At 41.1% G+C, this 15,281-nt stretch overlaps 2 protein-coding genes across 2 annotated transcripts; one reads left to right on the top strand and one right to left on the bottom strand.

The window, feature by feature from the left end:
- Window positions 1–532: 532 nt before the first annotated feature.
- On the bottom strand, window positions 533–1,372 carry LOC134818911 (uncharacterized). The gene is made up of 2 exons (XM_063828621.1): window positions 1,329–1,372; window positions 533–1,298 (listed from the first exon to the last, which is right to left on the bottom strand). The coding sequence occupies exon 2, from the start codon at window positions 955–957 to the stop codon at window positions 607–609; it is 351 nt and encodes a 116-aa protein (XP_063684691.1). The 5' UTR covers window positions 958–1,298; window positions 1,329–1,372; the 3' UTR covers window positions 533–606.
- A 7,349-nt stretch (window positions 1,373–8,721) lies between these two features.
- On the top strand, window positions 8,722–15,237 carry LOC134818915 (trimeric intracellular cation channel type A-like). The gene is made up of 7 exons (XM_063828625.1): window positions 8,722–8,831; window positions 8,966–9,122; window positions 9,259–9,322; window positions 9,425–9,545; window positions 14,583–14,679; window positions 14,814–14,979; window positions 15,140–15,237. Exons 1-7 carry the CDS (start codon window positions 8,729–8,731, stop codon window positions 15,185–15,187), a joined length of 756 nt encoding a protein of 251 aa, XP_063684695.1. The 5' UTR covers window positions 8,722–8,728; the 3' UTR covers window positions 15,188–15,237.
- The last annotated feature ends 44 nt before the right edge of the window (window positions 15,238–15,281 follow it).

The raw sequence follows: 15,281 nt of genomic DNA on the forward strand, positions 1-15,281 counted from the left end.
TTCCTCTCGCCCCTGATAGTCTAAACAATCTACCATTTCCCGGGAATTGCAAACTGTCCTGTCGATAGCCACAACATAGTACCACTAGTATTCTGTAAACACTCCATAATTCAACCTCGTACTGACCCAAACATATGTTAAACTGACCTCTCTGCACTTAAACTGCAATAACTGTCGTATACTAATATATGCCCAAAATACTACCGTCACATACTGGACCCCACGACCGCCTTATTATAATCATTACACTATCTACATATTACACAATATTACCCTAAATTCATCTCAATTAATCACTGCTTACACAACTTTACAAAATATGTTCTTTCTTAGAACCTTACTATACTGGTACAATAATTTAATGGAAAATCTCTTACTATAGACCATATCTCTTGCCCGGTCACGGCTTACACAACTTTACAAAATATGTTCTTTCTTAGAACCTTACTATACTGGTACAATAATTTAATGGAAAATCTCTTACTATAGACCCTATCTCTTGCCCGATCACAGCTTACACAACTTTACAAAATATGTTCTTTCTTAGAACCCTACTATACTGGTACAATAATTTAATAAAGTTTCACAATATCCAAACTTAACGGCTTACTTTATCTGTCCATTTTCTCTTTCGTCTCTTCTTATCCCCGTCTCATTCTTCGTTGCGAACATCCTCATCTGGATCCGGTCCCGAGTCTCCGTTCGTTGTTCAACATATCTTCTTCTGGCTCTCGCTCCAGGTCTCCGCTCCTCGTTCTGAATATTTTCCTCTGGATCCCGTTCCACGTCTCTTGTCTCCTTCCAGATATCTTCTTCTGGATCTCGTTCCATGTCTCTTTTCTCCTTCCAGATATCTTCTTTTGGATCTCGTTTCATGTCTCTTTTCTCCTTCCAGATATCTTCTTCTGGATCTCGTTCGATGTCTCTGTTCAGAATACAAGTTGATGTACTACGCATCTCAATCCGTGGGTTTAGTGTCACTGTCTCTCTTGTACTCCAGGTATGTTAACCATCTTCTCCTCACCGCCCCTGTTGGGTGATACTCTCCGATAGTTATTTATTAAGACTTTGTTTTAATTTTCATTTCAATATCGACAGTTCTTTCAGTTCCAAGTAATTTCTGATTTATCTGATTTTTTGTGATCAATGATATTGCACTGTTATTTCGATATAACTACTGTTATATAAATCTTATGACTCATTCTGACTGTTATATAAATTTTGTGACTCATCCTGACTCTGTATCTCCTTCCAGCATATCCGCATTCTCCCGTAACTCGTCCCCGACCGGTCTATGTCTCCATTTATCAGCTCTCGTCTCCGTCCACTCTGTGTCTCCACTTATCAGCTCTCGTCTCCGACCACTCTGTGTCTCCATTTATCAGCTCTTGTCTCCGACCACTCCGTGTCTCCATTTATCAGCTCTATGTGTCTCCGTTTATCCGCTCTCGTCTCCGACCACTCTGTGTCTCCATTTATCAGCTCTCGTCTCCGACTACTCTGCGTCTCCATTTATCAGCCTTCGTCTCCGACCCGTCTATGTCTCCATTTATCAGCTCACGTCTCCGACTCGTCTGTGTTTCCATTTATCCGCTCTCTGTGTCTCCATTTATCAGCTCTCGTCTCCGACCGCTCTGTGTCTCTATTTATCAGCCTTCGTCTCTGTCTACTCTGTGTCTCTTTTGATCTGTTTGGAGAGGCGAATCATACACAGTTTAGGCTCTTGAAATCTTCGAATTAAAAATCATCTTGAGAGAACCTCCTCAAATTATTTGTTATATAGTAGTGTTGAAAGTAAGACTGGTCTCCATTTATCAGCCTTCGTCTCTTAACCCTTTTGTGTCTCCATTTATCAGTACTTGTCTCCGATCGTACTGTGTCTCCCTTTATCATCACTTGTCTCCGATCGCTCTGTGACCCCATTTATTAGCTCTCGTCTCCGATCACTCTATGTCTCCATTATCAGCTCACGTCTTACTGAAGGTGATTCCCTGACCATCTGTATATAACGTAAACTTTTTGCCGTATAGATAGTATCTCAACCTAGTGATCGCCACATCTGCTGCATAAAACTCATCGCAAAATGAAGGCCCTAGAAGCTGGGACTGACCAGCTCATGGTTAAAACTGGATTCTGAAAATCTAATGTGGCCCCGTTCTCCGTCAAAAAAATCGCTTCCAATTATGTCCTCTAGAATATGGGCTACAACCAATGTTACCCCCATTTTTCTACCTCCTACGCCGACCTTATCGTGCACCTCTCCTTGCACGTATATAGGCGTACCCCCGGCGGCCTTTAACTTCACCACGGTCTCTTTTACTGTCAGAACACCCTGTAACTTATCCATCAAACTCTTAGATATGATGCTATGCATAGATCCACTATCCACCAGTGCAAAAACCTCCCTATTTGCGATTGTCACGGGCAAATACAGATATCCAGCACTGACATTGACCAATGCCCACTCTACACTCTGGCCCCCCTCTGTCTGGTCGTACTCCTCTTTCTGGCTCTCCTCCTTCTGCTCCACTACATCAGAATCCCTATTATCTGCCTCGGCTTGTTTTTTGTTTACCAGGTAACGCTTCTAAAAGGGACTCTTCTATTTCAGGAAGGACTCTCGCTAACCCCCATGCCAGCTGGTACACCTCTTTTCCTCTTTCTGGCTCTCCTCTTTCTGCTTTACTACATTAGAACCCCTCTTCTCCTCCTCGGCTCGCTCTTGTTTATCAGGTACCGCTTCTAAATGGGACTCCTCTCTTCCCATCATCTTTCCCCAGGATTCAGGAAGGACTCTCGCTATGGTCTTCCTCCTTGGAGAGGGTCCACTACCTTCAGGAGCGTGTATTAGTTTAAAGAACTGTTATTATAAGGGCTGGCATTAAAGTTGTTCAACAACGAACGGAGACTCGGGACCGGATCCAGATGAGGATGTTCGCAACGAAGAATGAGACGGGGATAAGAAGAGACGAAAGAGAAAATGGACAGATAAAGTAAGCCGTTAAGTTTGGATATTGTGAAACTTTATTAAATTATTGTACCAGTATAGTAGGGTTCTAAGAAAGAACATATTTTGTAAAGTTGTGTAAGCTGTGATCGGGCAAGAGATAGGGTCTATAGTAAGAGATTTTCCATTAAATTATTGTACCAGTATAGTAAGGTTCTAAGAAAGAACATATTTTGTAAAGTTGTGTAAGCCGTGACCGGGCAAGAGATATGGTCTATAGTAAGAGATTTTCCATTAAATTATTGTACCAGTATAGTAAGGTTCTAAGAAAGAACATATTTTGTAAAGTTGTGTAAGCAGTGATTAATTGAGATGAATTTAGGGTAATATTGTGTAATATGTAGATAGTGTAATGATTATAATAAGGCGGTCGTGGGGTCCAGTATGTGACGGTAGTATTTTGGGCATATATTAGTATACGACAGTTATTGCAGTTTAAGTGCAGAGAGGTCAGTTTAACATATGTTTGGGTCAGTACGAGGTTGAATTATGGAGTGTTTACAGAATACTAGTGGTACTATGTTGTGGCTATCGACAGGACAGTTTGCAATTCCCGGGAAATGGTAGATTGTTTAGACTATCAGGGGCGAGAGGAAAATACGATTAGCCTTTTGAGATCGGGAGTGCCAGTTTACCCGATTGAGAGGGGGGTCATTTTGATACCGGGCAGGTTCTGTAGCTAGAACCTGTTAAGGTTAGGTCGTTCAGTTAGGTAGATGGTTATAGTGGTAAGTATAAGATTGGCGGCCGTAGAATAGTGGAGCATTACGTAATTACTGTTATCAGGCTTGGTTGTGGCCGACACCAGGGGATGTCTTGACAACACTGGGCTCTGGCAGAGCGGGAGTCAGCGCTGGTTGACTTAGATAGGTAAAGCTAGACTAAGAGTAGGAGCTAGAACCGGTTAAGGTTAGGTCGTTTAGTTAGGTAGATGGTTATGGTGGTAAGTATAAGATTGGCGGCCGTAGAATAGTGGAGCATTACGTAATTACTGTTATCAGGCTTGGTTGTGGCCGACACCAGGGGATGTCTTGACAACACTGGGCTCTGGCAGAGCGGGCCGTAGAATAGTGGAGCATTACGTAATTACTGTTATCAGGCTTGGTTGTGGCCGACACCAGGGGATGTCTTGACAACACTGGGCTCTGGCAGAGCGAGAGTCAGCAATGGTTGACTCAGATAGGTAAAGCTAGATTAAGAGTAGGATTAACGGCAGGAAGTAGGTTGCGTAATATTTGAGGCAGTATGAATCGGAGCAATTAGGAATTTGTTGCACAGCATTTGAGGCAATATGAGTCTAAGTGACTAAGCGTTGGTTGAGCAAATATTCGATTATTCATTGTTCAGTTAAGTACCTTGGGCACCTTTATTATACCCCTTGTTTGCATTCTCACCCTATTCGATAGAGGGTCATGGTTGATACCAGACTAGTGTAAGGGACCAGGACCAGTTATGGTTGGGGCCTGGTGAGCACGGATGGAACGTGTCGTTAGAGGTTTAGAATCGACAGTGGTTATTTCAGGGCACCTAGATTAGGCACGGTCAAGGCGAGTTGACCGTGCTACCCGTGTTTTATGTTGCAGCACTAGATCGCTGAGCGTTTATGGGCGATACGAGTCTGGTTAATTAGGATTTGAAGTAGAGGTTGTCGAATTATTCATTGTATTGTTTCATAGTTTAACTTTGTTTACCCTTTATTATCACGCTTGTTTCCATTGTCCAAACCCTTAATTAAATGCAAATAAACTTCGAACCGGGAAGCAAGTGTCGACTCGTATGGTCCCCATTGCCACCAAGCGGCAATGGGGACCATACGAGTCTGGTTAATTAGGATTTGAAGTAGAGGTTGTCGAATTATTCATTGTATTGTTTCATAGTTTAACTTTGTTTACCCTTTATTATCACGCTTGTTTCCATTGTCCAAACCCTTAATTAAATGCAAATAAACTTCGAACCGGGAAGCAAGTGTCGACTGCTTACAATGGCGCGAACGGTAGGATCCTATTTTATTATAGGATAGTTTGATTTGCATTTAATTAAGGGTTTGGACAATGGAAACAAGCGTGATAATAAAGGGTAAACAAAGTTAAACTATGAAACAATACAATGAATAATTCGACAACCTCTACTTCAAATCCTAATTAACCAGACTCGTATGGTCCCCATTGCCGCTTGGTGGCAATGGGGACCATACGAGTCGACACTTGCTTCCCGGTTCGAAGTTTATTTGCATTTAATTAAGGGTTTGGACAATGGAAACAAGCGTGATAATAAAGGGTAAACAAAGTTAAACTATGAAACAATACAATGAATAATTCGACAACCTCTACTTCAAATCCTAATTAACCAGACTCGTATCGCCCATAAACGCTCAGCGATCTAGTGCTGCAACATAAAACACGGGTAGCACGGTCAACTCGCCTTGACCGTGCCTAATCTAGGTGCCCTGAAATAACCACTGTCGATTCTAAACCTCTAACGACACGTTCCATCCGTGCTCACCAGGCCCCAACCATAACTGGTCCTGGTCCCTTACACTAGTCTGGTATCAACCATGACCCTCTATCGAATAGGGTGAGAATGCAAACAAGGGGTATAATAAAGGTGCCCAAGGTACTTAACTGAACAATGAATAATCGAATATTTGCTCAACCAACGCTTAGTCACTTAGACTCATATTGCCTCAAATGCTGTGCAACAAATTCCTAATTGCTCCGATTCATACTGCCTCAAATATTACGCAACCTACTTCCTGCCGTTAATCCTACTCTTAATCTAGCTTTACCTATCTGAGTCAACCATTGCTGACTCTCGCTCTGCCAGAGCCCAGTGTTGTCAAGACATCCCCTGGTGTCGGCCACAACCAAGCCTGATAACAGTAATTACGTAATGCTCCACTATTCTACGGCCGCCAATCTTATACTTACCACTATAACCATCTGCCTAACTAAACGACCTAACCTTAACCGGTTCTAGCTCCTACTCTTAGTCTAGCTTTACCTATCTAAGTCAACCAGCGCTGACTCCCGCTCTGCCAGAGCCCAGTGTTGTCAAGACATCCCCTGGTGTCGGCCACAACCAAGCCTGATAACAGTAATTACGTAATGCTCCACTATTCTACGGCCGCCAATCTTATACTTACCACCATAACCATCTACCTAACTAAACGACCTAACCTTAACCGGTTCTAGCTCCTACTCTTAGTCTAGCTTTACCTATCTAAGTCAACCAGCGCTGACTCCCGCTCTGCCAGAGCCCAGTGTTGTCAAGACATCCCCTGGTGTCGGCCACAACCAAGCCTGATAACAGTAATTACGTAATGCTCCACTATTCTACGGCCGCCAATCTTATACTTACCACTATAACCATCTACCTAACTGAACGACCTAACCTTAACAGGTTCTAGCTACAGAACCTGCCCGGTATCAAAATGACCCCCCTCTCAATCGGGTAAACTGGCACTCCCGATCTCAAAAGGCTAATCGTATTTTCCTCTCGCCCCTGATAGTCTAAACAATCTACCATTTCCCGGGAATTGCAAACTGTCCTGTCGATAGCCACAACATAGTACCACTAGTATTCTGTAAACACTCCATAATTCAACCTCGTACTGACCCAAACATATGTTAAACTGACCTCTCTGCACTTAAACTGCAATAACTGTCGTATACTAATATATGCCCAAAATACTACCGTCACATACTGGACCCCACGACCGCCTTATTATAATCATTACACTATCTACATATTACACAATATTACCCTAAATTCATCTCAATTAATCACTGCTTACACAACTTTACAAAATATGTTCTTTCTTAGAACCTTACTATACTGGTACAATAATTTAATGGAAAATCTCTTACTATAGACCATATCTCTTGCCCGGTCACGGCTTACACAACTTTACAAAATATGTTCTTTCTTAGAACCTTACTATACTGGTACAATAATTTAATGGAAAATCTCTTACTATAGACCCTATCTCTTGCCCGATCACAGCTTACACGTTGTATGACCTGCCGCGCACGAGTGCGTGGCTCCCCCTGTATCGCGGCTCCTCCTGTATCTTCAGGACTATACTGAAACGACCGTGGGGGTCACAACGTGATACAAAGGCAAATCAGAACAATCGTGATACAGCAACCCTGCAAGACAATTTTCAGTTTCCACCTGATCATCCCACGAAATATCCACATTGAACATCACAGCAAGTAAATCTACTAAATTATGACCAACAAAACTAATCATTACATTCATCCAGAGAACCAACCAGGGGAAACCTTCATACTCATACTCAACTTCTTCAACGGCGACAATATCATATCAAACATCTATTGCAGCCAATGCAACTAAGAAGCCGACGATTAGAGTTATTGCTATCATCAGAGCTGAAGCATATGCTAAAACCCTATACTAACCCTAACGAGAAATTCGACCAACTTCCTTATACGGTCATATCACGTGATCAAATTCAAAACAGTTTTTTCGCCAATTTCTCGGCAGGCCGGGGAGCATTTTAACCCTATGTCATGGGGAGTGATTCTGAATCAGCGTCCGAAAATACATCGAATCAAGCTGGTTTCAACTGTCGGGGGGCCTTTTAGAACAAGAATTTCGCTGCGGTTAAACCACGCTCGATCAATTTTCCCTACTATGTAGTACTTTCGAGAAGAAAGCAGCGCGCTACTTCGAAGAAATTTAGACGAGTAACATATATAGCCCCCTTGAACTAACATCTGTCAAGGCATTAATTCATTTGAGTGAAAAGTGTGACTGGAAAAAAGTGCACCATGGCCATAATTACATACTATGTTTTTTATAAATGAGTGGGATTCGTGCAAGGTAAAAATTGACGATTTATCTGACCAATGCAGCGCCGCGCATCAACAATAAATGAATCCAGAAAATTACGGAAAATAACTTTGCGAAGGAGGAATTTCACTGTAATTAATTAACACATGGCTAGCGTCGCGCGCAGCATAACAGACACTTCCTATACACTTAATTATAGGGGAGTGGTCTATATTGCGAAGGAGCAGACTTTTGTCGTCACCGCAGGTCCATCCGGCCACCTCATATAACCAAACCCGATTACTTATTCCCTACGATCTTTTTGCCTTCGGCAAGAGTAGGGAAAAAATGAACACGAATATTTTTCGATTTGACAAATTCCTCGAACCAGTGGTGGTAATAAGTCATACCAGAAAGAATTATTTAAATTGGGCACTCAGTGACTGAGCTATATTAAGGCCAACGTATGGGTACTGACTTTTGCCCCCCCCCCCCCAGCCCCCCTGTATTTTTGAAATTTCTGAAAATTTACTAATTATTTAATTGATTAATTAAATAATTTATCTATTAAGAAGTTGTTTAAGAGAAAGTTGTTCTTCTTTGTTTTCTAAACACACTGCTTTAAACTAAAATCTTCTAAGATATTCAGAAGTTGACTTATTTGCGAAAAACCAATGTGGTAAAAAGGTGGTAAAAATTGGTAATTGTGGATTTTTCTGACGTCAGAAATTTGGGAACTCTATGGAATGATTCCTGCGACCTTTCCCGACCATTTCCCGTTGAAATCGCTTTGTTGCGAATTATGTTCGACAAAGGCTTACTTTGGGACGTATTTGACTGTACTATAATTTCATTTAAAATGACTTGTAACCTGGTTTGTAACCTGGCTTCATAATAATAATACGTCATATACTGGGCAGGGCAGGTATGTTTGGTGTATTGGTAGATTGGTTTGAGTGGGTGCCTGACATGCCATGGCTTGATATTCCATATTGTATTCTCATGGCTGTGTTTCTTCGAGAGCACAAAGGTTTGAAGCACACTTTTTAATCACAATCCTTTAATCTTCTCTTCTGAGTTTTATTATCTGCATTCTTGCAATACCATCATACAAAATCTCTTTTTTTACTGAACAATTTAAAGACTGAACTAAATCTATCCCAGGGAGCATAAAGTTTGCAGTAAACCACCCCATTGCATCCCTTGTGATCCTCATCCTCTACGTACAAGCTAATGTTATCTGTGTTCACCTCCTGCTGGGTCTGCCTCTTGTCGGGTGTCTTAACAACGCCTGGGACTCTCTAACTGCTGCTCTTTGTTGGTCAGATTCTTTACATTTTTTACATTTTTTAATAACATTTATTTCGTTATTTGAAAAATACCTTATGTCGTAACTTATAATCCATCAAACTGAATTTCAATCTCAAGCTATGTATTTTTATCGAGTCAAATCCCAGGTGGGGAGTGTTCTTCTGCCCTGGAGATTTGTTCTACAAAGCTGTTCAGCTTAAACCAATCCAGGTTAGTTTATCAAACTTCCGGTTATTCATCCGTGTGTAAAACACTTTTCGTCGAGAACCTTCCCCGGTGTTAAGTAATTTCCTTATCTTAATTACGTTTCAGTTAGCGATAGCCGTCATCTGTGAAGCTAGGCACGCGAGGCTCGTCATGCATTCTTGTCAGGAAGGAAACCAATACTTTCCTCAACACACCACTATCATAATCCTTTGTGGAGTTGTTGACGGTAATTAATTAACACTACAATCTAGATTGAACATTAATGTGATCAATCGAGTTTTTCCAGAAGTTTGTTTGAAGCGTATTCGTCGGGCGCGACCGCCGAACGAATATTTCATATAAAAGTTCGCGCATCTTGTCTGATCTTCGGGGCGCGGCCGGGGGGGGGGGGGGCAATACAAGCTAACTTAAATCAATGCACGAAGCGTGATCGATTTATGCGATCAAATTCGAAGTGCCAGTTCATATTTCAGCCAGTGGCGTAACGGATCGCCCCGCGGATGATGATTAATCACTCTACTTCATTCGTGCTTCAGAAGAGACTGGCAGGCCCATAAATATATGATCACGATAATGATACTATTTATGAAGGAGCACATGCAACATGTTTTAATAGCAAGCGACGAACTTTTCTCTACTTCAATATTACCATGAATTTTAAAACGGAATATCTTTGTACTGCATCCTTCGATTTCGATAAAATTGATAAGGTAACAAGACCAAATGTTTATCAGTTGATTAAAATAAATACTGTTAGAGTTGTTAATCTTCAGCAAGAGATAGCATAAGTTTACCATGTTAAGTTGGATATTGTGAACACTTCCCTATTCCTCAATTTTTAGTGGTGTCATAGATATTACATCGCCACAAAATTTACTACAGATACGCCAAAGAGTCTGGGCCTTGTACTAAACAAATTCTCCAGACTCGTGATTACACTCACTGCTAACAATATCACGTGACGTGTACGCAAACTCGCGCGCTAAAATGCGCGCATTCAGAAGCATATAATGATTCCTCAAAATGGAAACATTTTCTAGATGTCTGATTTCCCCAAAATTACCGGGAAACTGGTTTATTATGTTCTTTATCAGTTTATATATGCTGTAAAAGTGTTTAAACCAATCGAGAAGGGGTGGGGAGCAAAATTTGCCATAAAATCAAAATTTCATAAATTTGCCAGCAAGCTCAGTGTGCTATTAGAGTTATATCAAACTTTGTTATTAAAGTTTTTAGGATCTATTAGAAATAACTATCTCCATTTTCAAATTCCAATTAAAAGTTAATTGGAGCAAAAAAAAGGGTATTCGGAGACTGAAAATGGCCTTTTGTAAAATGGAAACATTTTTTGGAAACAACCTAATTTTGCCCAAAAAGGTTTCTGATGAGGTTATCTAGGGTCCTGATAGGTCAGGGAAGACATTTCCAGTTAATTGAAGCCATCACAGATACTCGGAGCTGAGGCCGAAAATGGCCCAAATAGGCCTTTTGGGGTGTTTTCCAATTTGAGCCAATTAAAGCCAGATTTTCGGCTTTGATTGGTCGGAACAGGTCCAAATTGTACCGGGTGAGTTGCATAGTAATAGGACACATCTTATTTATCGTAGAAAACCGGGGTTCCAAGTTCAAAAATAATTTAAAAAGATTTTGTAAAAAAATGGAAACATTTGAGAATCCATCATGGGAATTTTTTGGAAACATCCGAATTTTGCCGTAAACGGTCTCTGATTAGGTTTTTTGATGTCTTGGTAGGTCAGGGAAGACAATTCCAGTTAAAAAGGGCCATCAAGAAAATTTGGAGGCTGGACATGGCCCTAAAAAAGGCCTTTTGGGGTGATTTCAAATTTGAGCCGATTAAAGCCAGATTTTCGGCTTTAATTGGTCGGAACAGGTCCAAATTGTACCGGGAGAGTTGCATAGTAATAGGACACATCTTATTTATCGTAGAAAACCGGGGTTCCAAGTTCAAAAATAATTTTAAAAGATTTTGTAAAAAAATGGAAACATTTGAGAATCCATGGGAATTTTTTGGAAACATCCGAATTTTGCCCTAAACGGTCTCTGAATAGGTTTATTAGTGTCTTGGTAGGTCAGGGAAGACAATTCCAGTTAATAGGGGCCATCAAGAAAATTTGGAGGCCGGACATGGCCCTAAAAAAGGCCTTTTTTAGGGCCATTTCCGGCCTCCGAGTTTTCATGGTGGCCCCTATTAACTGGAAACGTCCTCCCTTACCTACCAGGACACCAACAAACCTCATCGGAGACTGTTTAGGGCACAATTCGGATGTTTCCAAAAAATTCCCATGGATTATCAAATGTTTCCATTTTTTTACAAAATCTTTTAAAATTATTTTTGAACTTGGAACCTCGGTTTTCTACGATAAATAAGATGTGTCCAACCTCTAAGCAACTCACCCAGTACAATTTGAACCTGTTCCAACCAATTAAAGTCGAAAATCTGGCTTTAATTGGCTCAAATTGGAAAACACCCCAAAAAGGCCTTTTTTAGGGCCATTTCCGGCCTCCGAGTTTTCATGGTGGCCCCTATTAACTGGAAACGTCCTCCCTCACCTACCAGGACACCAACAAACCTCATCGGAGACTGTTTAGGGCACAATTCGGATGTTTTCAATAAATTCCCATGGATTATCAAATGTTTCCATTTTTTTACAAAATCTTTTCAAGTCATTTCGGACCTTGGAAACTCGACTTTCTGCAATCGACCAGATGTGTCCAACCTCTAAGCAACTCACCCAGTACAATTTGAACCTGTTCCAACCAATTAAAGCCGAAAATCTGGCTTTAATTGGCTCAAATTTGAAATCACCCCAAAAGGCCTTCTTTAGGGCCATGTCCGGCCTCCAAATTTTCTTGATGGCCCCTATTAACTGGAATTGTCTTCCCTGACCTACCAAGACACTAAAAAACCTAATCAGAGACCGTTTAGGGCAAAATTCGGATGTTTCCAAAAAATTCCCATGGATTATCAAATGTTTCCATTTTTTTACAAAATCTTTTAAAATTATTTTTGAACTTGGAACCTCGGTTTTCTACGATAAATAAGATGTGTCCAACCTCTAAGCAACTCACCCAGTACAATTTGAACCTGTTCCAACCAATTAAAGTCGAAAATCTGGCTTTAATTGGCTCAAATTGGAAAACACCCCAAAAAGGCCTTTTTTAGGGCCATTTCCGGCCTCCGAGTTTTCATGGTGGCCCCTATTAACTGGAAACGTCCTCCCTCACCTACCAGGACACCAACAAACCTCATCGGAGACTGTTTAGGGCACAATTCGGATGTTTTCAAAAAATTCCCATGGATTATCAAATGTTTCCATTTTTTTACAAAATCTTTTCAAGTCATTTCGGACCTTGGAAACTCGATTTTCTGCAATCCACCAGATGTGTCCAACTTCTAAGCAACTCACCCAGTACAATTTGAACCTGTTCCAACCAATTAAAGCCGAAAATCTGGCTTTAATTGGCTCAACTTGGAAAACACCCCAAAAAGGCCTTTTTTAGGGCCATTTCCGGCCTCCGAGTTTTCATGGTGGCCCCTATTAACTGGAAACGTCCTCCCTCACCTACCAGGACACCAACAAACCTCATCGGAGACTGTTTAGGGCACAATTCGGATGTTTCCAAAAAATTCCCATGGATTATCAAATGTTTCCATTTTTTAACAAAATCTTTTCAAGTCATTTCGGACCTTGGAAACTCGATTTTCTGCAATACACCAGATGTGTCCAACCTCTAAGCAACTCACCCAGTACAATTCCAACGATTTCCGGTAAAACATTTTAGAAAAATGTTTTGGCAAAAATTTGCCTCCCCCCCCCCCTTTTTTTGGCCCGATAGTGCTTATGAAAGGTTTACCTTATCGGACCTTATTTGGACGGACATTACTTGAACGCTGGAGGCCCTAGCGTTCATCTTAATGTCCGTTCAAATAAAGTCCGTTCAATTAATGTCCGTCCAAGTTAAAGTCCGTTGAAATTTTTTCAAAAATTTTTCCATTTCGAACTTTTTGTCCAGAATATGACAATTTTTTAATTTCAGTCAATTTCAATAGCTATCATTAAACTAAACTATATCGTTGAATCAATAAAAACAAGGTATTATAAAATTATAACATTTAAAAATCATTTGCTAAAATTAAAAAACGTCAAAAAAAGGATGGAAAAAAATTGATTGCCTTCTAGCGTTCATATTAATGTCCGTTCATAATTATGTCCGTTCAAGTAATATCCGTCCAAATAAGGTCCGATAAGGTATGTACAATTTTATTACCTATAAAACATTTTGAAACCATATACAGCTAATTTAAGTGGATAAATGTCAATAATACCCAATTCCCCTCCAATTCCCATGAAATTCCCATGGAAACAATGTTTCCAAAATGTTTCCAAATATGAGGAATCATAATATCTTCAGAAGTGACGAAAACATATGTCACCCCACTGTACACTCGACTGTCACGTGACTTTTTCGACCCGTTCTCTAGCTGGTCCTGAACGACTATTCGAAACCCAAACCCTCTTATCTGATCCCAACCGTAACCCAATGTCATGGGGGTGATTCGGAATCAGCGTCCGAAAATACATCGATTGAAGTTGGATTCAACTGTCGGGGGCCCTTTTAGAACAATCTCGAAGATCGACTGTAGTAGAGTGATTTAGCACGTTCGTGGCCCCGCCGATCCCGCGCCATCTTAGGGGGGGGGGGCGCAAAATCGTCGTTTGAATGTGGGACAATTTTGAACAACTTAACTATGGTACTAGCAAAACTTCGCGTTTTGCTATAGAAGTAGAAACACACTTTTTAAAAGATTTTACAGGCGTATTCTCTAAAATCATCTAATTTGTCCAGAGTAGAGTAGGGAGGGGCGCCAAAATGGGAGTGGGCGCCAACAGGCAACGTTACGCCACTGAGTTCAGCTACCAAGCCAGTCAACTCTTAAGCTCTTAAGGGGGGGGGGGGGGGGGGGGGGGGCGCCAATGCAAGCTAACTCCGGGACCCCCTCGAAAGTTCAGTCACTGGTCCTAGTTTGTTGGTCAACTACTATCTCGAAATCATGTTTCACAAAAAAATACCCATTGGCCCTCCCCCCCCCCCCCCCCCCCCCCTCCCCCCCCCCCCCCCCCCTTAAGTCTGGACTCTGACCAAACCTGCATTTATTCCGATCTTTTCTATTGAATATTCCTCTTCATTTAGCCTTTACACTAAGCCTACTACTACTTACTACTACTACTACTTCTCGCAGGAAGTGCTGTTCGTCTGATGATGAGTTTGGACAGGAAGATAAGAGGAGAAGCTGCTTGCGAAAGTGATGGGGAAAACGAACTGAAACAAGTCACTGAGTAAGTCAGTCATATTTGGGTAAACTTGTTGAGTAATCACTAATCATCCTGCCCGACGCGGGAAGACTGGAAAGTGTTTACGGTTTGGTGTATATATATTATTGTCACAGTACTTTATTACTTTTCTTTTTCAGAGTGACCAAAGCATCATTCGTGCTGGGAGTTTTCAACGCTTTGATCCTCACGGGAAAGATTCCTCTCACAGCTGCTGAGGGTGTGTTCTTTGGTGCTCTGTTCATGGTCGCTCTTCTCCTCAACGATATTCTCCTCGGCCGAACTTCCCCCTTCATTCCTATTCAGGTATTTTGAACTGATGGCGTATAATTGTTTTGTTATTTCGTGTTATTTGGTACTTTTGTGAAATGTTTCTGTCAAAGCTGCAATGAACAACTTTACGTTTAAGGAATAAGCAGTGATATTTTTCAGAAAGTATACTGTCTTTGAAAACAAACTTTTTCAGGGTGCGTTTTGGAAAGTGGTTTGCTCGAAGCATCAAAAGGTGGAATAAAGCGCTCGCCTCAGAAGATTGAGGACAATATATATTTATTATCGTATTCATATACAACCCTTATCTTTATTAGGTACTGAAGATGTCCGAAAAT

Source organism: Bolinopsis microptera, chromosome 7, assembly GCF_026151205.1.
Source record: "Bolinopsis microptera isolate Bmic1 chromosome 7, MBARI_Bmic_1.0, whole genome shotgun sequence".
Lineage (NCBI taxonomy): Eukaryota > Metazoa > Ctenophora > Tentaculata > Lobata > Bolinopsidae > Bolinopsis > Bolinopsis microptera.